This window comes from Pelophylax lessonae (assembly GCF_965119305.1).
Source record: "Pelophylax lessonae genome assembly, chromosome: 13".
In the NCBI taxonomy this organism is placed as follows: domain Eukaryota; kingdom Metazoa; phylum Chordata; class Amphibia; order Anura; family Ranidae; genus Pelophylax; species Pelophylax lessonae.
In genome coordinates, this window is record NC_138780.1 from 143,518,852 (window position 1) to 143,544,434 (window position 25,583).

General features: G+C 42.2%; 1 protein-coding gene across 1 annotated transcript; it reads left to right on the forward strand.

Annotated features, from left to right (window-relative positions):
• Nucleotides 1-246: 246 nt before the first annotated feature.
• JKAMP (JNK1/MAPK8 associated membrane protein) lies at nt 247-25,362 on the forward strand. Its single transcript, XM_082242739.1, has 7 exons — nt 247-319; nt 5,227-5,318; nt 9,729-9,883; nt 12,638-12,844; nt 14,981-15,162; nt 21,024-21,100; nt 24,595-25,362. The coding sequence occupies exons 1-7, from the start codon at nt 316-318 to the stop codon at nt 24,811-24,813; spliced, it is 936 nt and encodes a 311-aa protein (XP_082098865.1). The 5' UTR covers nt 247-315; the 3' UTR covers nt 24,814-25,362.
• Nucleotides 25,363-25,583: the final 221 nt, after the last annotated feature.

Sequence of the window (25,583 nt, forward strand, 5' to 3'; positions counted from 1 at the left end):
CACACACCGGCAAGACAGCAATCTGTCGGCGGCCATCTTTGTTGTGGGCAAACATTTGTCTGCCTTACTTCGGCTGTAAAACAATCGTATTTGTCTCGGACATTGTCCGACATGAACCTTTATGTAATTCTCACTGTACAAAGCAGTTTTCTGATTAGAGAAGGTTTGCCAACATCGCCCAAGATAAAGATGGCTTTCGCAGCTATCACGTTCCATCCCTTATCACGTGATATTGACGACGTCACGATATCCGCAGCCTCAGACCCGGAAGTGTTGGTTATGCCTGCAGATGGGTGATCCTGACCCTGGCTCTTGATGGGTGAGTGTATGGATCTGTGATAGGACTGGAAGACAATGGCAACCACACAGAGGGGAGGGGGGATCACTATGGGGGGTATGGCAGGCAAAGAGGGGGATGGGACTGCAGGGGGAGGTCAGGAGGGGGCTTGTAATAGAGGTGAGGAGTAGTATATGGGGGGGGGGACATATCCTTTAATTAAAGGGTTCCCTATAATTTTTCACAAAAAGGGATTTTATTACTAGATATAGATGGGAGGATTAGAGGAAGAACTCACTTTTTTCAGTGCCTACCTACCTGTTATGCTGGGTTGTCCTCCATTCAGATTGAGATTATTTACACTTTCGGCAGTCGGTGCTGCCCCTCTGAAAAGCAATTTACAGTGGATTACTTTTCAGAGGGTATTTGATAATCAGTAACACGCCTCCTCCTCACGGCTTGTTTTACCCTGAAAAGCCCACATCACCATGTAGGTGCCGGATGGTTGCAGCACAGCCCCTTTCACATGACTGGGTCACACCAAACACGACAGGATCACCCTTTTTGCCATGGCCACAGCATGTGTATAACCCCCACCACCAACAGTGTGACAGTTCGCACAGCCACTTAGTTTTACTGCCCCTTACAACCAACCATGGAAGAGGCAATCAGCCCCCCCCCCCCAAGCTGCAAGTGTGATGTTGCCTATACTCTCCTGTCCAATGAACCCAGCATTTCCTGCTGCCATCTGCAGACCAGCTGGGGTCCTGAGCCACCATCTTGGTCCCTTTTAGTAATTGAAAGCTGATTGCCTCGTCTGGGTTCAGGTAGCCCCCCATGATGTGTGCCACCTCCACCCATTGGATGTTGTGAGTCCCTGCTCCTGCAGCTTCTTAAGATATGTGATGGGGATATTCTAGGAGGCTGAGAGAGTGGGGACGCATCAGTCCTGCCTGGGCAAGAATGGTGGTTGGGGGTGGTGCTGGGTAAAAAAAAACAACCCTCAATTTATATTGCATGGGGGAGAGGGAATGCAGGGAGCTATAGAGGATCCGGGGAGAGAAAGTCCACTTTGAGGTTATCCTTTTCTGGTAAATCTCTTGGCCTTCTGATTTATTTCCTATTAAAGGATAAGTTCATTTTTCTGAACATGTTACATCTGTATTTAGGGTGTAACTTGTTCAGCACCTCAATAGTTAAAGCGGTGTTCCAGCTGTAAAAAAAATTAAAAGTCAGCAGCTAGAAATACTGTGGCTGCTGACATTTAATATAAGGACACTTACCTGTCCAGGGAGCCTGCGATGTCAGCACCCCAGGTGATTTTCGGATCAGCTGCCGTCGCCATTCACTGTAAGGGAAACCAGCAATGAAGCCTTTCGGCTTCACAGCCGGTTCCCTACTGCGCATGCACATTCTCATTGGCTCGGTGGGAGGGGAAGGAGAAAGGGGACGGAACTTCAGAGGGACAACGCCACGGCACAGTCTCCCAGAAGTGGGGAAGGGTACCTGTCAAAAACAGGTACGTGTCCCCCCCCCCCCCCTGGGGAGTTTACAGTAGCGCTGCACTAATTTTTGGTTTTAACTTGTTCAGCAACCTTCCCTCGCACTGCTGAATGCCCCCCTCCTTTCCCTGTGACAGTGGGTGGGGGATCCTCTCCCTGCATGCACTGTCACAATTTAAAAACAGTGTGGCTGTGCAGGGCTCCACCCACACATCTGCATCATTCATTCAGAGTTCTGTGAATGAATGAACTACAAGTCCCATCTGCCACTGTGACAGACTGCATGGGCACTGGTGAGCACCCTCATGGTTCATTGATTGTTTCTGTTCTCCAGTAACTGTTTGCCCGTATGGGAGGTTCGGGCATACGGCTTTGCTGAGATTCTACAGGATCTTGACATTGCACACATGATCTGCTAATTATGGGTGCAACGCTCTGCAGGCTCCTAAGAGAAAAAAAAATAATACATGCATATTTAATCTGCAAAAAAATTGCATTTATTATTTTTATTAATATGAACTTATCCTTTAGTAATGGAAATCACATGCCTGATAAAAAGGTCCCGCTTGACTCTAAAACATTGCACGTCTCTGCTATGATATGATCATTCTTTAATGACTTTGGCCCCTTCCACACAGGGCAGGCACCACTAGGAGTCCGCTTGATCTGCGGGGGATCTGTCCCCTGATCCCCACTGAGCAAGCAGATGTCTGGTCTGTGTCCACTCCGCTTATGCAGACACCGCCCGCCCTCCTCCTCTGTGGGGCGGTCAGATATAAACAGACCCCCTGTCTGTTTATACCCAACTGCCATCTGATTCGATACGCTAGACCAGTGGTCCTCAACTCTGGTCCTCGGGACCCACTAACAGGCCAGGTTTGCAAGATAACTAAATTACATCACAGGTGATCTCATTTGCTGCTCAGTGATTGCAGTATTCTAGTGTGCATCTCCCCAAGGTAATACTTAATATCTGGCCTGTTAGTGTGCCCTGAGGACCGGAGTTGAGGACCACTGCGCTAGACAGAAGGGGACCGGATCCCTATCTCTCTTTTTTTTTTTTTATGGTGGATAGCATCAATTTAGATGTTAGTGGGTGTAAACAGATGCAAGGCCATTTACAACTGCCGTTCCATAGAGGAGAATGGACCAATCGCATCCACCTGTCAGTTTTTTCAGGTGGTCCCGATCAGTCCACTCGTGTGAAAGGGTCCTTTATATCTGAAGATCCGTGTTATACTGGCCAATATTTCCACCGTTTCCACAATTGCAGGTTTTTTTCTTTTTGCAAATAAAGGCCTGCACTACCATCCTTCTCACTTAAGCCAGGATGAGGAACCCCCCCCCCCCTGCTTGCCTGGGATACTCATGTCATACGTCCCAAAATTCAAAGCAGTCTGCAACTCATAGGTTGTGCCCCAGTGCATTATCGGGGTGGGGGGGCAGCTGCAAGAAGCTTAGAAAGACAGCTGGCTTCCAATGATGAAGGAAGATGGCAACGCGGGACCTGGTGCACAGCGGTGGATAACAACGGAACACCGCCGGATTTGCTGGGTGTGTATGTTTACTTTGTATAACCTAATGAAAAAGGGGATTAAAAAAAAAAAACATTTACATGGGGAGACGGGGCTCCTTTTTAAGCTTCACTGCTCTCTTAAATCAAAGATTTGTGTTCTGGAATTACAGAAATCTAGAACAAGCGGTCACTGGAACCCTGTATTGGCCAGGAAAACTATAACACATTGACTATCAGTATCTTTCCAACCTCCCACCTGTGGATGGAGAAGGTAAATTTCATCCTACAGCTAGAAAGTCCAACTTACCAGTGCAGAGTTCCCAAACATTTGAGAAAAACAAATACTGTAGCTGCTGACATTTAGTATATAGACACTTACCTGCCCTGGATCCAGTGATGTCCTCACCCGAGGCGATTCTTCAGTCGGCTCCAGGTGCAGGCACCGGCATCTGAAGTAAGGTGTAGGAAAAAGCCGGTTTCCTACTGCGCATGCGTGAGTCATACTGCGCCTTGTGAATGGTTCTGTAGTCTTCTGGGACCAGTGATGTGTCCCATGAGACTGCAGGGGAAGCAAATTTCCAGCTCAGTTCGCCACAGTAATCTGAGCTGAAAAAGGTAGTGGGTACCTGTCAAAGCTAGGTACCCGCCGCCCCCCAAAAAGTGTCAAATGTGGGAGTGGAGGGAGAGAGGGTGCAAACAAGTGGAGTTTCCCCTTTTGGATGGAGCTCCGCTTTTAAGTGGTTGTAAAGCTCAGACATGAAATGCGAACAAAGCATATTCCTATATAGTGTGTACTTGTCTCATTTAGAAGCATTAAGTGCAATTTCTGTCTGCTGCTTCTTCATTCCTCTGCTATTAGAATGAATCACTGCTGACATTTTTTTCTGACACCAAGAGGAAAATGGTGACCGGGAGGGAGCATCAGCTGATTGACAGCCTCAACTTTGTTGCTATGTGAAGGGGGTGTGTCCCCCTCCCTCCAATCAGCTCTCAGAGCTCTCCTTACTGATGTAACTTCAGCTCTCCACCCCCTGCTTTTCAGAACTGAGAGATTCTGTGTAAATTCTGCACTTTGAATGAACGTAGGTGACAAACGGCTGTAGATAAACAGGTACAACCTATGTAGGAGGATTTTTATCATCTCTCTGTATCCCCTGAGGCCAGTCACTTTACTGGGTATCAGGTGTCAAACTGGCGGCCCTCCAGCTGTTGCGGAACTAAAAGTCTCATGATCCTTTGCAGCTACAAGTATGACTCCCATAGGCAGAGGCATGACAGGACTTGTAGTTCTGCAACAGCTGGAGGGCCACCAGTTTGACACCCTGGAAAGTGTTTATAACCACTTTAATGATCCTACTTTTACACCCTCATTTTAGTTATGCACAGTTGCACACACTGTGAAGATTTATAACACTCGGGGTAGATAGATGCTCTTTACCTCCTAATGGTCATTCTCTGTTACTGGCTGCTGATAAATCGTTCTGCTGAGCCAGTCAGGTGTGCTGAATTCACAGTGGGTGACTGGGAACATGCTTACAGGAGGAGAGATCAGAGAACATGCTTACAGGAGGAGAGATCAGAGAACATGCTTACAGGAGGAGAGATCAGAGAACATGCTTACAGGAGGAGAGATCAGAGAACATGCTTGCTTGCAGCAGCAGAGATCAGAGAGATGACCGCCTCATTCTGTTGCTGCTACCTCACTCTTGGTTCTTTAGCTGCCTGCGTTACTTAATGTCAGCAGAGAAAGGTCCGGTGTTCAGGCTGGCAGAGCTGTGTAAATCTTAGGTCTGGGTGGGCAGATAAGACTATTCCATATGTGTACTTTAACTGTCTTCCTGAAATTCAGCTTTAGGTGTTGAGATTGTTGGTTGAATGGTGTTTCATTGGTTATGTTTCTTACATGTGTTTACCTCCTTCATAATTTTCAGCTGTGGAAACAGGCAAGACATGCATTGGCCTCTATTGCGGAAAACCAATCCTTTTCTCCAATGGTTCCAATGAAACGTACGGAGAGTGCGGGGTGAGTTGTAAAGTAAGAATGTCATCATTTGCTCGTTCTTCTAAATGTGCATTGCATTGACGCTTACAGATCTGTTCCATGCAGCTAAAGGTAAGTTTCTAATTAAGGCAGGTGAAGTCGATGGAGGGAGGGTTCACTTGAAGTATCTGTAAAGTATGGTGTGTTTTTTTTTTTTTTTGTACTGAATACAACATCACAGTAAAATTGTGTGTTAAAGGCCTCCTGCAGACTGGACGTTTTTTTACAGCTGCTGTTTTAGGCATCAGACATTTTTTTTTTTCTGCAGCTAGTAAATTCCCCAGCATGTCTGTGTTCATGCACACACAGGCTGTTATCGGCAGTTTTTGTATCTTGCCGGAAAGTGAACTCCCGCGCGCATGCGCAAGAGTGACGTCATCGCGGCTCCAGCCACTCACAGCGCCGGAGCCGCTGAACCCGGAAGAGACGCCGGGGGAACATGTCAGCCGCCTCAGCAGTGTCCGGGCGACCTTTTCGGGGGGTTTATTCTAAGTGAAGTATTTCATAATTTGCTAGTATGCGATGCATACTAGCTCATTATGCCTTTGTCCTGCAGGGTTTGTTTGTTTGTTTTTTTGGTTTAGGGTACAACTGCTTTAGTGTCGGTTCACACTACCGCGACTGGTCAGCCTGACAAATCGCGGTCCATTGTGTGCTACGGGAACCGTTCTAATAGGAGCGACTCAAGTCGCTCCAACTTAGAAAATAGTTTCTGTACTACTTCCATTATGTGAAGTCCATGCAAGTCGCGGTGCACGCGACTTCACAGGTCGCCCCCGAAATTGTGCCGCGGTAGTGTGAACCGGCACACATCATGGAAAGAAGAAAAAAAAAACACTGCATTTTATAAAAGAATCAATTGTCCAAGGCCAAGGGCTTCCCTCCAAGATTTAGACTGGGAGGGAATGTTGCCATTAACCACTTGCCAACCGCCCACAGTATATTTACTGCAGCAGTCAGCCGCTCCTGGGCAAACCGACGTAGTACTACGTCGCTCGCCCAGGAGCCTGTAGGGGGCGAGCGCGCGCTGCCGGAGGTGCGCTCCCGCCCCCGCTCATTCACGGCCATCCCCGAGCGAGTGACCGGCGGCTCCGATGTCCGCCGGCCACTCGCAATCTCCCGCAGGAGAGGGAGAAAGGCAGACGGCTGATGTAAACACAGCCGCCTGTCATTCTCCCTTAGATTATGACAGAGGCTATGCGATCCTGCTATGTAGGATTGTATGTCTCTGTTATGATCTAACAAGCCACGCCCCTTGACAATTAGAATCACGCCCCTAGGGACACATTTAACCCACTGATCACCAATAAAGTTAACCCCTGCCAGTGTAATTTTTACAGTAACGGTGCATATTTATAGCCCCAAAAGTGTTAAAAATGTCAGTCAGGGGTCCGATCTGTCTGCTACAATGTCGCAGTCCTGCAAAAAAAATCGCAGATTGCCGCGATTACTATTTAAAAAAAAACAATAAAAATGACAAATCTTTCCCGTAGTTGGTAAACGCAATAACTTTTGCGCAAACCAATCAAAATACGCTTGTTGTGATTTTTTTTTTTTTTTTTTTTAACCAAAAATATGTAGCAGAAAACAAATTGGCCTAAAATGTTAAAAAAAATTAATTGTTTTTTTTTTTTTTTGACAATTTCATATAAAAAATAAAAAAAAATATTGTTTTTCCAAAATTGTCGCTCTTTTTTTATTTATAGCGCAAAAAATAAAAATCGCACAGGTGATCAAATACCACCAAAAGAAAGCTCTGTTTGTGGGGAAAAAAGGACATTAATTTTATTTGGGTACAGCGTCGCACGACCGCGCAATTGTCCGTTACAGTCACGCAGTGCCAAATCGCAAAATAGGGCCTGGTCTTTGAACAGCCAAATCCTCCGGGGCTTAAGTGGTTAAATTAAAGAACACAGAACCGAGATAGGAGTGCATCAAATCGACTTTATGCAAACATACTGCAAAATATATTCCCATGGGCAATAAGTTTAAAAGGCTAAAAAAAAAAAAAAACCTATGTGGCTCACATCCAAAGTTAAAATAGCGATAAGAAAAGAGCTTTTAAAAATATAAAAGTTACAAAGAATATACCCAGGGCTTGCAAATCCTGGGTCACCATGGTGACTACTAGAAATTGCATCCTGGCACCTGGACTTTTGTCAGCCATCCACTTCCACTTGTTCACCACGCTATAGCCGAAAGACGGCTAAAGCGCTGTTGTCCATTTCTGGGAGGGCAACTATTGACTCCCCCCGCACCCCCAGGGCATGCATCGGTAGGGTCTGTGACCGCTGATCACAGATCGGGGTAAAGGGCCAAGCACAGCTGCTCTTTACCATGTGATCAGCTGTGTCCAGCATGAGGAAAGGAAAGCCAATAACCGGCTATCCTGTGATGGGACATTTACACTAATAATCAGGGCACTGATCATCAGTGCCCATCTGTGGCACTTATCATTGCCCATCAGTGCAGCATATCAGTGCCCATCAATGCTGCCTTATCAGTGCAGCCTCATCACCTCACATCAGTGAAGAAGAAAAATTACTGAGTTACAAAATGTTTTAAAATAAAAAATCCTCAGTGGCTCCCAAATTTTTTTACCTGCAAAAAGATGTGCATTTATTATTATTAATTTTTTTAAAAAGCCGAACCTAGCCCCAAATGATCCACAATGGCTCGAAATGACTATTTAGGCCTCATGCACACTGGATGTTGTAAAAATACCTGTAGCGTTCGCTGTAGAAAGCTGAGTTCTTTTCAGCGTTTTTGCAGTTGCGTTTTCCAGCGTTTGCATTTTTTAGCTTTTTTTTAATACAAAACTTTACTCGGACAAAAGCTTTATGGCTCAAAAACACTCAACCTCTGAATAGCCGCATTGTTCAGCGTTTTTCAGAATTAGAGAGTTTTTTTACAGCTGAAGAACTTCTCTTCAATCCCACTAGTTCTGGGGTTTCTTTGCAGCCAGAAAACGACCCTGCCAAATAGCGCTGATAACAGCCTGTGTGTGCATGGACACATAGGATAACATGCTGGGGAGTTACTTGCTGCAGAAAAAATGCCTGAAGCCAAAAACAGCAGCTGTAAAAATGTCCAGTGTGCATGAGGCCTTGGATAAAGTCAAGGTGAATAAAGCATCAGAACCAGATGTCAAACACGAGGGTCTTCAAAGAGCTGAGCTCTGTTATAGCGAAGCCATTGTTTCTAATGGTCTAAGGTTATTAGTGGTGTGCCCCAAGGTTCAGTGTTGGGACCCTCACTTTTTAATATATTTATACATTGTATTTAGGGTCTGACATTAAAGTACTATTTCAGTGTTTGCAGATAACACCAACTTATGTAGTGGAATAACGTCCTTACAGGATGTTAAAGGCCAACCTCAGTGGACTATTTTTAATTGGGCAACTATGTGACAAATGAGGTTTAATGTTATTAAATGTGAATGTATGCACTTGGGGAAGCATGAAAGCACCATACATACTAGGGGGAGAACAGTCGGGGAGTCAATGGTGGAGAAGGATCTGGGTGTTCTGGTAGATCAGACACTGAGAGCCGGTTCACATTCATGCGGCTGCGGCTTTCGCATGTAATATCGGAGCGCACTGCTCCTTCATTACATGCGATCGGCTGTGCGGTGCGAGTTTAGCCATACACTTTGTATGGCTAAATTCGCACCGCACCCGCAGCAAACACGCACAGGACCCTTTTATGCAGCCGCATCAGGATCGCATTGCACAGCGGTTCACACTTATGCGATCCGATCCTGTGCGAACTGCAAGATCGGACTGCGATATGCGATCAAACTGGGGGTGTCGTTAAGATTACATTGACACCCCCAGCGTATCGCATATGGCAGTGTGAACTGCCGGGGGTGCGTTTGCGATGCGGGAACAGGCTGCGAATTCGCAGCCTTCCTGCATCGCATAAGTGTGAACCGGGGCTTAATAACATGCAGTGCCAAGCTGCGGTTTCTTAAGCAAGCAAAATATTTTCTTGTATTAGGAGAGGCATGGACTCCAGAGAGAGAGAGATATCATTTTGCTCCTGTACAAATCATTCATTGAACCTCATGTGGAATATAGTAGTAGAAGTACATATGGGTAGAATGCTGGGCAACATCAGCCGGTTCATTAAAAACTAGCCGCCATTGGGACCATTTGTATGGCAGCCGGTCCGAAAGACGTTGGCCATTTGGCATGCGCGAAAAAAAAACTAGCTCCTACCTTTTTTAGCTGGCTCTTGAATTTCAAGCAAATTTGTCAAGCCCTGCTTTAAGCTATGACTTTTAATGGAGGTAGGAGTCTTTCAGGAGCAGAAGCAATTCTGTGTTTGAAAGCTGATCTGGTATCTGTGGAAAATGTGTTTTTTTTCTAACATGTGTTTTCTGATTTCCAGGCTTGCCCACGAGGGCAGAGGTCTGATCCCAGCAGCATTTGCCGGCAATGTACTGGATCTCCGGAGCTTTATGATTGGCTGTATCTGGGCTTTATGGCAATGCTACCATTGATATTACACTGGTTTTTCATTGAGTGGTACTCTGGGAAAAAGAGGTGAGAGGTTTTTCTAATATCACACAAATTACTGTTTTTCTAAAATAATGATCAGCTGACATGGGGGATTTTTACAATATAGGTTTTTAATACAAGACAGAAAATTAAGATTTGATTAATTGCTGAAATGTCGCAAATGTTTTTTTCTCAAAGTTTTGTAAATCATTCACCATTTTTGTTAGGAAAAAAAAACAGTGTCATCAATGTGTGACTGATATTAAATCCCCCAAAGGAGAAAGGAGGGACTTTGTGGTACCTTCAAAAAAATGCAAAGTATACACAAAAAAAGTGAGAGATAAAATCACATATTTATGGAGATAACTTTTAAAAAGTAACCCCATAAGTTGGCAGAGTATAGAATATCACAAATTAAAGTATATCCTATCGTATTGCTTCATCACTTGTGGCATTGAAAAATGGAGGTCCCCTTTTACACAGATCCAGAGCCCCGACGCATTGCGACTGATTACGTTTTCCTCAGGTTGATGGCAGCTTTTGTAATTCTGTTCAGTCATTTTTGGCTATATGCTCTTCTGCCATGCTGCACAATCAGGCATGGAATACTATTTAAACACATCTCTTCCAGTACTTGCTTTGGACAGTGAATCAGCAAAAAAAAAAAAACTGTCCAATGAGGAAACAAGTGGCACAAGAATCTGCAAAGCAGAACCAGAAAATAGCAGTCAATTTCCAGGCTATGCAGTATGTCTGAAGTTTGTAAATCATAAGACTGGCTGAACAGAACTAAAGATCCTTTGGTAGATGGAACAATTAAAGTGAGCCTGTCCGTAGAAAAAAAATCTTCAAACAGGGAAACCTGCAAAAGAGAAAAGTGAATACTTACCCTGATCCCATGACCAGAAGGCCACTCCGTTAAACTCCACTCCGGGATTCCTTTTGCTGAACTCCATGTGACTACAGGACATGGGTTGATTTACTAAAACTGGAGAGTGCAAAATCCGGTTTAACTGTGCATGGTAGCCAATCGGCTCCTAACTTCAGCTTGTTCAGTTAAGCGTAAGACAAAAAAATGAAAACTGGAAGCTGATAGGTTTCTATGCAGAACTGCACTAGATTTTGAACTCTCCAGTTTTAGTAAATCAACCCCAGTCACAATCTGGAAGTTGTAGGGAAGAGCTATTAAGGTGTCCGTTTATAAAACTGAGATGAGCAGCGATGCTGATGATCACAGCTCATCTTGGATCATTATCGGTTTATGAACCAGAGATGATCGGGGGAGAACATGTTCTCCGCTGATCATCTCCACACGTGGACTGACAGATGTATATATTGTGTAGGGAGACTTGTAATGGAACAGGGCACCCCTGACCGGGTACCTCCGTTGACAGATGCTCCTAGTGCTTCCCGAGGGGCTCCAAGCACTCCACCAGACACCGTAGCCACTTCAGACCCCAAGAACCGCCGCAGCTTGGTTAGGGTCTTGCAGTCTCCTACCCACCCTGGACCTCGGACAAGGCTCCAGGTTCCTGTGGGTGAACCTCCTTTCCCCAGAGAGTGCAGCAGAACAAGCTCTTACACAAGCTCTTAAAAGAGCTTAGTGATTCTCTAAGGGAGTATGGAATACCATAGTAACCCCTTGCAGCAGATTCCCCCAATAACAGACAGAACTCTAGATTTAGGTGAAGGAACTCAAAACAACTTTATTGAACAAGACTTGTATACAGAATTTGGAACATCCCGCCCCCAACAACCGCTTTCCTATTGGTCAATTGTAAAGTACCTGTGGTCTCCTTCAGGTCCTCCTTAGCCATGCAAATGAGGACTTGAAAATTAGTCAGCAGGGATTGGTCAGATAGCTTGACCAGAAGGACTGCCATGTGCAATGAGACAGAAGCCCCCAGGGGGCAATCAATGTACACAATAGCCAGACACAGAACAATGGGAGGTCATTAGCACTTACAATGAGACAGGGCAATCCACATTCCCAATACACAAACAAAAGGAAAACCTTGCTGACATTGAAAGATATGTAATATACACAGCATTTAGGAATTACAGATTTCATGGCAAATGGCAATAAATCTTAATATTTCTATATATGGAGATATTGCTGGCAGATATGAAGCAATCCAAACCATTACTTATCTGTCTTTAAATTCAAGTGATGGTGAATACCGTCACAAGACTAATTATTTTGTTAACCTGAGGTGGGGGTCTCCCCTGAGAATGCACCTGTACTCAGCGGTGATAATTTTCCACTGCTTAATAAACGGGCACCAGAGTATTTCAGAGATTTTTCTCGTACTGTAATTTCACTATATCTCATGAGATTACAGGCAGCCCATTCACTTGTATACAGGTCTCGGCCGTTTTCAGAGGAAAAACATCTCTATTCTGAGAAGTGAAGTTCTCCGCTTCATAAACAGGGTGCCAGAGGAGATCATTTTTCTCTGAGAACTGCCGAGAAGTGAACCGAGAGAAATTCTCAGTTTCATATATGTACATCTGTGTGCTTCGGTGATCCAAGAAGATTGACACTCCTGGAAGTCAGTTTCCTGGTGGACTTTAGCAGTGGTGCAGGCAGTGGGAAAGGTAAGTATTTTCTCTCCTCTTTTGCAGGTAGCCCTATTTGTGCATGTGTTTTTTTTTTTTTTTTTTGACAGTGTCACTTTTACGTAGTTGTGTATTTTCATTGTGTGTTTAGCTGTTTGCTTGCAATTACATTTATTATATTGACTTTACCTTCTGTTCTTTACTTTTTCTTTATTAAAGTATGCTATTCTTTATTTGTAGTTCTAGTGCATTTTTCCAACACATCACAGCCTTGTTTGAATGCACAGTAGCTGCCCTAATAACATTACTGGTCAGTGAACCAGTTGGATACTTGCACATTCGCTCCTGTGGGGTGGAGAAGCTTTCTGATTGGTACACCATGTTGTATAATCCCAGTCCAGACTATGTCAACACTGTGCACTGTACACAAGAAGCCGTTTACCCTCTGTAAGTATAACACTTGATTTTAGCCTGCAATGAGTTATCAATAACAATTTATTAAGTAGAGACCTCATTACCGCACCTTTGTGTAATGACACATTTATGATGGCCTGTCGGGGAAGAGTCACAAGCATTGTTTAGCACTTGATTTGTACTGTGATAATATATTAAATCCGTAGTAAAGTCCGCTTTTTGATTTTTACCCACAAGTAAGCACATAAGGCTTACCTGAAGATACTTACTGTACCGTGCACTGTTTAGGAGATATTTACTTTAGTAGCAGCTGGTGACATCACTGGCGTATCGCGCATGCACACTGTGCTCTGAATGGAGGGTGCTGCTGAAGGGATTCGTTTTCAAATATATCTGTATTAATGTGCTAGTATGTGGTGCATACTAGCACAATATGACATGATCATGCCGGGGCCCAATTATTATTATTATTATTATTATATATTTTTTTTTTTTTTGCGGTTTACGAATGCTTTATTGTTAAATGGATATATGGACCAAAATTGCCTAAGGAACGAAAAAAAACCTTTTATAATTACATTTGTACACATGTTTACCTGAAACTTTCTTAGGTGCCATAGGAAAGTATTACCGCACGTTATTTATAATAAAATTACACATTTTATTAAATGGATATTATTCAAAAACACAACTTTAGACTAAGAATTATATAAATTTACAATATGGTTCTTATAACATGGTGAGGCATGAGATTGGAAGCGTTATTTATTCATGTAATCGTATGTGTATTCTCTCTCTCTCCCTCTCCTCTTCTCTTCTCTTCTCTTCTCTCCTCTTCTCTTCTCTTCTCTTCTCTCCTCTCCTCTCCTCTTCTCTTCTCTTCTCTTCTCTTCTCTTCTCTTCTCTTCTCTTCTCTTCTCTTCTCTTCTCTTCTCTTCTCTTCTCTTTTCTCTTCTCTTTTCTCTTCTCTTCTCTTTTCTCTTCTCTTTTCTCTTCTCTTCTCTTCTCTTCTCTTCTCTTCTCTTCTCTTTTCTCTTCTCTCTTCTCTCTTTTTTCTCTTTTCTCTTTTCTTTTTCTTTTTCCTTTCCTTTTTTTCTTTTTCTTTTTCTTCTCTTCTCCTCTCTCTTGTAGAAATTATTGATCCTGATTCATTTTTAAATAAAGGGGCAGTGCAAGGAGGCCACATGGTGAAGGTTGCCGAAGGCACACCATTTAGCAAATATATTAAGAAAAGCTGAGAAGGAGGGTTCTACTGCAAAAGTGCACTAAACATGCCAATGCCAGCTAACATAATCCAATCAATTCCCCCAGAATTTAAAGTGGAACTCCATTTACTGGGCCCAGATAGGTAACCTCTAATGCTGGTTATACTATATCAGGATGGCTTCTGGGGATGCTAAAAATCCTACTTTTATTCAAGGATATTACAGTCGGCACTCTTTTTTTTTTTTTTTTTTTTTTTTTTTTTTTTTCTGGCACTGGGACTGACCATTCTGGCTACAGTACAGTACAAGCCACTCCCTTCATTTATCCACAGATCACGTTGTTTTCAGTGAACAGAATACAAGGCTGTGGTTGAACGGATGAAGGGAAAATAAGGGGAGAGCAATTGACCCAATCCCTGCACGGTGTTCAAGCCAGAAAGTTGCAGCGCTTACAGCTGATGGTAGTATCTGGCATGATAAAAACAGAACTTTTAGCATCCCCAGCCACCTGGGTGCAGTATAACCAACATTAGAGGTTACCTATCTGGACCCAGAAAAAAAATATATATTTTTTTAAAGTTTCATTTTAAACAAGCCTAGAACAGCTCCAGTGGGACCTCCTTGAGGGGTCGTCCATACTGCTCTTGGTTCACTCAATATTGTACTCCTATCGATTTTATACTTAGTGATGAAGGGTAAACACCTTGCAGCAAAAGGTGTTTTTTTTTTTTTTTTTTCCCTTGCTGCTTATTCTCTTGAGCTTGTCTTTTTGATCATTACTGATATTTAAAGAACAGCTAAAAGCCATATGCACTGACTTCTCTGCACAACTGAATAATTACTATTATTTTATACAGGATTTATATAGCGCCAACCATTTGCGCAACGCTTTACAATATGACTAATTTTATAAATTCCCAAAACAAAAAAAAAAGCAAAACCTCTTTCTTGCTGTTTCCCACAGGTACACAATTGTTTTTATTTATTATGCATTCTGCTTGGTGTTAATGATGCTGCTGCGACCTCTGCTAATAAAGAAGATCGCCTGTGGGCTGGGAAAGTCGGATCGCTTTAAAAGTATCTACGCAGCACTGTATTTTTTCCCAATCCTAACAGTGATCCAGGCAGTAGGAGGTGGATTACTATGTAAGTTTTTATAAGCTTATTAAATCATAAACTGATGAAAATTGCCCTTTTGAAAACGTTCTGGTTTAAAGCGGTCTTATACAAATATGATATAGTGTGTTATTTTTTTAAGGCCTTTTAATATGGCAGTTTGATGTATCGTGGCTCTCGGGCAATATATGTTTGCCAGAGTAAAATCCACCCCTTTTTAAATATCGTGGCTCTAATATTGATTCTAGGTAGCTGGGATGGTGGCTAGATGTCTTGCAGTTCCGGGTTTACAATCCTACATCCATAACGCTATATCCTAGAATCCAAAAACATACCAATAGGTTTATTGACTTGCGCCAAATTGCTCCTGGTGTGTAGGTGTGGTAAAGACCTTTTTTATTATGAGCTGCTTTGAGGAACAGCGACTTATGCGAATGGATCTGCATCCTTGGTGCAGTGATGTAATTTTAGATTAATAATGAAGAAATGGTAAGTTTGTGCACAAAGCGTGCCTGCTATGCTACACAATGGTGGGTTTGGGGTTGTCCGAGTCATTAAATTTGACTCTAAAAATTTACGTTCCACACTGGAGTCTAAAGAGTAAGAGTTTAAAAGAGTGCATAAGCCAACATGTTTCAGGGGCCACAAAACTCCCCCTTACTCATGGTCCAGGCAAGGCAGCCTGGGAGTCCACAGATGAATAGTATCCTCCTTTTCTAGCTAGTTAATTCACTCGCTCAATAACACTGAGCTCCCTTTTACTGTCTGTGAGTTTAAAAAAAAAAGTACCGAGCGCAGGAATAAGAGGGTAGTACAATGGAAGTCTGAAATCTACCTTGAAACGAGGATATTATTTATCTGAGTTCCCAGGCTGCCTTGCCTACAGCTGGGCCCTGATGAAGGGGGGAGTTTTGTTGGCCCATGCTGGCTTAAGCACTCTATACCAGGGATGAGCTTGGGCGTGTTCGAGTTTGTATGTGCCCAATCCCGCCAGGAAGCCGACACTGCACTCCGCTAATCACAGGCAGTGAGACATTTCCCGATCCGCAGCTGCACAGATTGGGAATGGTCTCACTGCCTGTGATTAGTGGAGTGCAGTGTTGACTCCTTGGGGGGGATCGGGCACGTACGAACTCGAACACGCCCGAGCTCATCTCTACTCTATACAGGATTGGAATAAAATGCTACCCTTTGATCTAAAAAACTCAGCTGTAGCACTTCAATGTTAAGGCTCCGACATTGCTTACACGTCCTGAGGTTTCAGTGACCGTTCCTCAGTGTTTGGGAGCAGCCCACTTAATAATTTGTTGCCCTAAAGGGCCACCATTAGTAAAGTTGTGATAAAACCAATTTCAAACCCAAAAGTTCTATTCACTTAAAGTGAAACTTTAGTCAGAAAATTAAGTCCTACTAGATCACATCAGGCTGGGCCCATTTGCAGGTATAGCTACGTAAAACATTACAAATACGTGTCTATACTGTTTAAAATCCAGAAATACACTGTCTCACCCTGCTCTCCATATGCTCAGTTGCTCTCCATTTTTAGGCACTGCCGAATTTGAAGAGGCCGATCTGCTGACAGCCTTAAAACAAAATATAGCCCTCCTATCCTTTACAGCCAAGGAAGCTGCTTCTGTTTAATCTGCAACTTCCATGGTGCTGCACATGTGATCAATTATGACTACAGCCATCTGATGGTTTGACAGTTTGGTTGAAGACACAAGCAAATGTGACAGTTAGCAATCCTGGCATTCCAGGAACAACTATTTTTGCAATCTGCTAAATCAATGGGTTTAGTTCTGCATTATGATTTACCGCTGTTCAGGGGCTCTGGACTTTAGCAAAATCGCAGCTTCTAGCAAGAAGAAAAAGTAGCAATGTTGGAGGCAATATACAGCACACACTAATGTTAGTAGCATAATTATTAATGTGAAATGTATGTACCTTTCTAAAGAACATTATTTCTTATCAAGTTGTTATGGGTAATGTTCTGCTTTAAAGGGATTGTAAAGGCAGAAGGTTTTTAATTTAATACATTAAGATATAAAGCTTTCTGTGTGTAGCAGCCGCCCCAGCACCCTCTAATACTTACCTGAGCCCTCTCTCTATACTGTGATGTCTTCAAGTCCCTCGCTCGTCTGAGATTATCTCTCCTGATTGGCTGAGACACATCAGCGGCGCTATTGGCTCCCACTCCTTTCAATCAAAGTCAGTAGGCCAATCAGGAGAGAGAGGGGCGGGGTCAAACTGCAGCTCCGTGTCTGAATGGATACACAGGGCTGCAGCTTGGCTTGGGTGCCCTCCCTAGCAAGCTGCTTGCTGTGGGGGCACTCGACAGGAGGGAAGGGCCAGGAGCAGCGAAGAGGGACCCGAGAAGAGGAGGATCCGGGCCACTCTGTGCAAAACCAACTGCACAGGGTAGGTAAGTATAATATGTTTGATATTTAAATTAAAAAAAAAAACATAAGACTTTACAAGAACTTTAAGGTTCTAGCACTATTCATTTACCACTTCAAGTGTCATTATATGACTGTGCTTTAATAGTGAGTATTGTGATGTAAAATCAGTAATGCAATGTTATAAAAAGAAAAGAGAAGGCGCCTGGCCCTTTAAATAAAAGATTGTTGAACCTGCTGCCCTTTTAATTGTAATAAAACAATAAATAGGTATATATCATAGGTAAAAAGGCGCTGGTAATCTTAATATATCACGTGTTATAAAAATTAATAAGTGATTTAAAGTGTAATATATGTGATTAAAAATTGCTACAAATATATATATGATCTACTATTGGTGCAATTAGCAAAGAAAAGTGCATACCAGTGCAATTTCAATTCAGAAGTGTTTGTGCTTCTCAAAGTAAATTAATCCACAAAGGTGTGGATCAGTGAACCAATAAATAGATATATAAAGAATTCCATACAAAAATCACATAAGAATATATAAAAAAATAAATATATAAATGTGCTCCAAGTAGTGTTTAAAAGTCCAGGCAATAGCATGCAATCAAAATTGTGCTTGGTGAATTCTTATTAATCCCTTCACAGTGCTCCAGGTGCTGGGATGTGACAACCGTCAATTAGGAAGTGCTTGTGCTTCTCAAAGTAAATTAATCCACAAAGGTGTGGATCAGTGAACCAATAAATAAATATATAAAGAATTCCATACAAAAATCACATAAGGATATATAAAAAAAATCACATAAGAATATATAAAAAAATAAATATATAAATGTGCTCCAAGTAGTGTTTAAAAGTCCAAGCAATAGCATGCAATCAAAATTGTGCTTGGTGAATTCTTATTAATCCATTCACAGTGCTCCAGGTGCTGGGATGTGACAACCGTGGCCTCTTACCAGCTAGCAGCAGGTCACAAGGACCCCCAACGCCTGTGATCCCTTTATTGGGTGGATCAAACCTCTCCTCGATTGCTTGGATCTCTGGCTCCTATATTACTCGAGTTGGACCATGTAGTCCCCCCATACACATAAAGATATAGAAGAACAAATAGCCTCCAATAGTGAAATACTGTTTTATTCTCCAAAAAACATACACTATAAGGTGACAATTAGCCTCTTACTATTTGTTGTGCCCTCCTGGCACTGGGCAATTCGGCAGTACAAAATCGTTTTTTTGGGTCTTAGGAAGATATTCTCCGGGGATCTGCAGCACCCTGTATCTCCTTTCCCCCTTCTTTGTATTACGGCGGTGGATGTGTATCCCAGCCTCTGTTCCGAATGCCTCTGTGTGTTACTTCCGGGTTAGCATTGACCACAATGCATTTCGCTTAACGAGCGTCCTCAGGCAGTCTGAGGACGCTCGTTAAGCGAAATGCATTGTGGTCAATGCTAACCCGGAAGTAACACACAGAGGCATTCGGAACAGAGGCTGGGATACACATCCACCGCCGTAATACAAAGAAGGGGGAAAGGAGATACAGGGTGCTGCAGATCCCCGGAGAATATCTTCCTAAGACCCAAAAAAACGATTTTGTACTGCCGAATTGCCCAGTGCCAGGAGGGCACAACAAATAGTAAGAGGCTAATTGTCACCTTATAGTGTATGTTTTTTGGAGAATAAAACAGTATTTCACTATTGGAGGCTATTTGTTCTTCTATATCTTTATGTGTATGGGGGGACTACATGGTCCAACTCGAGTAATATAGGAGCCAGAGATCCAAGCAATCGAGGAGAGGTTTGATCCACCCAATAAAGGGATCACAGGCGTTGGGGGTCCTTGTGACCTGCTGCTAGCTGGTAAGAGGCCACGGTTGTCACATCCCAGCACCTGGAGCACTGTGAATGGATTAATAAGAATTCACCAAGCACAATTTTGATTGCATGCTATTGCTTGGACTTTTAAACACTACTTGGAGCACATTTATATATTTATTTTTTTATATATTCTTATGTGATTTTTTTTATATATCCTTATGTGATTTTTGTATGGAATTCTTTATATATTTATTTATTGGTTCACTGATCCACACCTTTGTGGATTAATTTACTTTGAGAAGCACAAGCACTTCCTAATTGACGGTTGTCACATCCCAGCACCTGGAGCACTGTGAAGGGATTAATAAGAATTCACCAAGCACAATTTTGATTGCATGCTATTGCCTGGACTTTTAAACACTACTTGGAGCACATTTATATATTTATTTTTTTATATATTCTTATGTGATTTTTGTATGGAATTCTTTATATATCTATTTATTGGTTCACTGATCCACACCTTTGTGGATTAATTTACTTTGAGAAGCACAAACACTTCTGAATTGAAATTGCACTGGTATGCACTTTTCTTTGCTAATTGCACCAATAGTAGATCATATATATATTTGTAGCAATTTTTAATCACATATATTACACTTTAAATCACTTATTAATTTTTATAACACGTGATATATTAAGATTACCAGCGCCTTTTTACCTATGATATATAAGTAATGCAATGTTGTTCTATATTAGTTTTAGGATGTTAGAGTAATTTATTTTTTATGAATGTCATTAACATCCTGGATCTTATTGCAAAGTCCAATATTTATTTCAAAGATCCCATCATTAGACAACATTGCGAAGCTGCATAAGAACCCCTTTGCTGTTGGCCTCTTCTCCCTGTCACATTATTCCACACGTTAAACTCTGCTCAGTGGCAAATGAAGGCGACCGTGGTACTAGCAGGGCCACTGCTGAATTGATGAAGGAGCAATATTTCCAAAGCAAATTTTCAGCATTCAATTCTTTCCCCTGCACCATGCTGATCGACAGCACAGCTAATACAAGAGCACCAAGGGAAGAAGGTTTTTTTTATGGCACGCTAAGGAGAAAACGGTTACATTTCTGCACATGCACAAAACTGTTAAAAGCCCCACGGATACGTTTTACAATATTTAATATTGTTCATAGTAATGGGTTTATGGTATACAGCCATTTTTAGATAATGTGTGTTTTTTTTTTTTTTTGTTTTTTTGTTTTTTTTTTTTTTATATAGCTTATTTGATTTAGCATAATGATGTTTTAGTATTACTGTTCTTTTATAGCCTAGTACTTTGTTTTTTGTTGGGCTGCTGTTATTAGTTTTAGCAGAGAATAGTATAGCGCAGGGGTGGAACTGCAATTCCCATCATGCCTAGTCATGTCTGTGAATGTCAGAGTTTTACAATGCCTCATGGGATGTGTAGTTCTGCAACAGCTGGAGGGCCGTTGTTTGAGGATCCCTGGTATAGGGTCTTCCCTGTATAAATTATTACTCTGCAGCATTGTCCATGTATTCCCCTTGGTCACAACTTGCGTTAGTTATGTATAACCATTCAGTAGGCAGCAAACAGCATTATTGAGATTTCTTCATTATTTGCTATCTGACCTTTTTTTTTTTCCTCATATTTTAAGATTATGCCTTTCCATACATTATTCTGGTATTATCTTTAATAACCCTGGCGGTATACATGTCTGCTTCGGAAATAGAGGTAAGAAATGACACCGAGTCACATCAGCACCATTACTTTGGTTTCTGCTCTTATCATTGTTCTAGTGTATAAGATCTGCAATTTGATAGACCCTGTTTATATCTGAGATTAGGGCTGTCTGCAAATATCTGTGGCAGTAATAGTAGGTGTGTGCAAATGGCTGCGGCTTCTCAGCCTGTACAGAGCACCAACAGGTTGACTGAGCCATGGCTGTATGCTACTGTTTGCATGGATCTGCACATCCAGCATTTACTTGTGGTTAGGAACAAAAGATCAGCCCTGGATTCAAAATGTCTGTCCAGGGCTGGTCACAGTGGGGAAAATATTTATTTGATCCCCTGCAGATTTTGTAAGTTTGCCCACTTACAAAGAAATGAAGGGTCTATAAATTTTATCATAGGTGTATTTTAAATGATAGAGCCAGATTATCAACCAAAAATCCAGATAAAATAAAATACAAATGTTATGAATTGAGTTGCAGTTCAATGAGTAAAATAAATTTAATCCCTGCCATCCAGCCAACCAACAATAATTCTGACTCCCACAGACTGGCTACAGTATGTGCACATGTGGTACACAGATTATTCCTGTCAATTTAGGAAGGTGTTCCAAAAGAAAACTCGTTATGTGTATAAAAGACACCTGTCCACAGAATCTTTCTTCCATTCAAACCTCACCATTATGGGCAAGACCAAAGAGCTGTCAAAGGACGTCAGGGACAAGATTGAAGACCTGCACAAGGGGGGGAATGGGCTTCAAGACCATCATCAAGAAGCTTGGTGAGAAAGACACTGTTGGAGTGATTATTTGTAAATGGAAGAAACATAAAATAACTATCAATCGCCCTCGGTCTGGAGCTCCATGCAAGATTTCACCTCATGGGGTAAGGATGATCATGAGTAAAGTGAGGTATCAGTCCAGAACTACACAGGAGGAGCTTCTGAATGATCTCAAGGCAGTTGGGACCACAGTTGCCAAACAACCCATTGGTAACCCAATACGACGCCATAGATTGAAATTCTGCAGCGCCCACAAGGTTCCCCTCCTCAAAAAGGCAATGGTACAGGCCCATCTGAAGTTTGCAAATGAACATCCTAAATGATTCAGAGAAGGACTGGGAGAAAGTGCTGTGGTCAGGTGAGACCAAAATTGAGCTCTTTAGCATTAACTCGACTCGCCGTGTTTGGAGGAAGAAAAATGCTCACTATGACCCTAAGAACACCATCCCTACTGTAAAGCACGGAGGTGGAAACATTAAGCTTTTGGGGCTGTTTCTCTGCTAAAGGTACAGGCCCACTTTGCAGCATTGAGGGGCAAATGGAGGGGGCCATATATTGTAAAATCTTGGGTGAGAACTTTCTTCCCTCAGCCAGAACACTGAAGATGGGTCATGGATGGATCTTCCAGCAGGGCAATGCCCCAAAACATGCCACCAAGGCAACAAAGGAGTGGCTCAAGAAGAAGCGAATTAAGGTCATGGAGTGGCCTAACCAGTCTCCAGACTATAATCCTATAGAAAATGTATGAAGAGAGTTGCCAAAAAACCTTAAGGATTTAGAGATCTATAAAGAAGAGTGGACCAAAATCCCTCCTGAGATGTGTGCAAACCTGGTAACTAACTACAAGAAACATCTTATCTCTGTGCTTGCTAACAAGGGTTTGTTTCTTCACCAAGTATTAAGTTCTGTTTTGCTTGGCGATTAAATACTTATTTTACTCACTGAACTGCAACTCAATTTATAACATTTGTATCATGTGTTTTTTCTGGATTTTTGGTTGATATTCTGTCTCTATCATTTAAAATACACCTATGCTAAAAATTATAGACCCTTCATTTCTTTGTAGGTGGGCAAATTTACAAAATCTCCAAGGAATCAAATAATTTTCCCCATTAAATTTATTTCTACCCACAGCTAACCACTGGGTATCCTGGTACATGCGAACAGCAGCAGATAGCTGCAGCTCCTGGCACTCTCTTTACTTTGTATAGGCTGAGCGGCCGCAGCTGTTTGCACTCACCTCTGATTCCTTAAACAGGAATCCACAGATTTTTGCAGTAGGAATCTGCTGACAACCCTAAACAGAGGTGTAAATTGGGCCTCATTTGAAAAATAAGTTGCAATTTAGCAATATCCTGCTGTTCAACTTACTCTCTGATCACCTTATTCTTAAGAGTGGCATCAGAATGTTTTTGCAGGAAGCTTGCAGTGGCTGCACAACCCGAGTTATCTTCCAGATGCTCTACAATGGGATTTCTTGTAGAAAACCGGCACTTGGCTCTGCCTCTTTCAATGAATTCTGATTGGATCGTAATTTAAAGTGCACCATTATTGAGCAATCTTAAGCCATAAGAGAGGCTGGAGTGGAGTATTCATATACTAGACCACTGCCTGTTGCCTGTATAAACATTGTGATGGCAGTTTATAGAGAATAAGGTTAGCACAGAGTTACTATGAAGTTCAGCTATGGCTAAGCTGAATATTGATTTAGAGCACATTAAAACTGTTGCTTTCTGAATGGTACATTTGCATCAACACCACTTTTTGGCTGGATTATAATCTAAACTCCACTAGTCTTTTAATACCTTTAGAATCACATCAGTCTTTTCATTTTTAAAATGTTTCTTTAATAAATACAGTGTCAAATAAAACCTACATACAGAGCAAGGAGCCTTGATGGACAAGTTCAACCGGTTTAGTGTTTCTTATATACGCTTTGTCAGGGGACCATTTATTGCGTTTACTACCACAATATTTGAATACATTAAATCTGACATAGGTTGAGTGGACAGTGGTGTTTAAAAGTGTTTACATACATATACTGTGGGGCTCCAGTGGTAAGCACCACTAGGGATAATTTGGGGGGAAAAATAAGGCTCCTTGCATTGATTAAAGGATGAAACCTGAATGGTTGCTGTAAAACCAGCCATAGACAGTTTGAATCTTGACTGGTTCAGCAGGGACCGGCCGAGATTCTAACCATGTATGGGCAGGCTGGTTGTACCCAAGTTGATCAATCGATCAGCTTGGGTACAACCAGCCTGCTGGATTTTGCATGCAATTTTTTTTTTTTTTTCAGCCCCCCCCCCCCAGCTGCTCTATTGCCACTAGCAATATTCACTGTGTGCTCCTGGCAGGGATGGCTCCCCACTACGACCACATAACCATAGTCCTTTTGGCTGGACTGCTTATGTGCTCATGCTGCCTGTACCTGCTGTTGTCATTAGGAAAGAATAGTGGGGATGAAGGAACACACTCTGGTAGTACGATGTGGGGTATAGTATATAAAAATATTATATATATATATATATATATATATATATATATATATATATATATATATATATATATATATATATATATATATATCTATATATATATATATATATATCTCTTTTCCTTACAATATATACCTTGCTTTTTGTTTACAATTGTTTTGTATGTCATAGATACATTAGAAACAGACCATCATGTTTTGTCTTACTTTCGTTCTAGTCTTTTAAGCATCTTCTGATAAAGAAGAAAAGATTGATTGTCCTCTTCAGCCATTGGCTAGTGCATGCATATGGGATCATCTCCATTTCCAGAATGGATAAATTGGAATGGGACTTGCCTCTTCTCGCACTGGTTCCAGGGCCTACCCTCTTCTACCTGCTGACCGCCAAATTTACAGACCCAGCACGGATACGTCTGGAGGAAGGCAGTGCTCATTAATGGACAAAACAGCCCAGGAAGCTATGGAAAAAAAGGCAAATGACTAAAATATGTCAGCATGCCTGGACATATTTGAAGTGCACTTGTTGTTTACTGGACACAGCCATTTTGTATGCTGGACCAATACACATTAGAACCCAGGAATGGCCCATTACCTGCAGGGGGTGGGCTGACCAAAAAAATATTGGGAATGCAGCTAATTGATTGACTTGTAGCTAGTGACCTGTCTGAGACATAATCCACTTTGCTGCCTCATAACACATTCGTATGAACACAGATCACCCATTGTTGGTTCCACTATGCATGGATGACCAGTATATTTCAACCCGCTGTTGGAAAACCTTATTCCTGTAGATTTGCAAGCTTTTAGAAATGTGCCCTATTGACTAAACAACGCCAAAATGAAAAGTGTAAATACACAGCTGGCAGATTTTGGCTTGCAGCATATGTTGGTACTGTAGTGATATTCAGAAGGTGGCTATGGTTGGTTATGATGTCAAAGTTTTTAAATTGCTGCTTGACTGTAACACTGCACAGGAATGCAAAACTACACTAAGTACTGATTGGTGGAGAGGGTTGGTGTCCGCCTCCTACTAGATGATGTTAAAAGTGGTTGTAAAGGTCTTACGCTTACCTGAGACTGATGTTATTCCAGAATTGTGCCCAAGAGCACCGACTCTCTCTTTCTTACAGGACAGAGTCGGTGGCTTCTGCTGCAGTCACTAAATACCTGTGAGGAGGGAGCGGCGGGTGAAGCCAAGACGCACTGT

Excerpts from the sequence above, each read along its gene's own strand:
- JKAMP (XM_082242739.1), top strand. Across the intron at positions 12,845-14,980 it reads CAAGAAGCCGTTTACCCTCT|GTACACAATTGTTTTTATTT; the intron begins GTAAGTATAACA and ends TGTTTCCCACAG. Across the intron at positions 21,101-24,594 it reads TGTCTGCTTCGGAAATAGAG|TCTTTTAAGCATCTTCTGAT; the intron begins GTAAGAAATGAC and ends CTTTCGTTCTAG.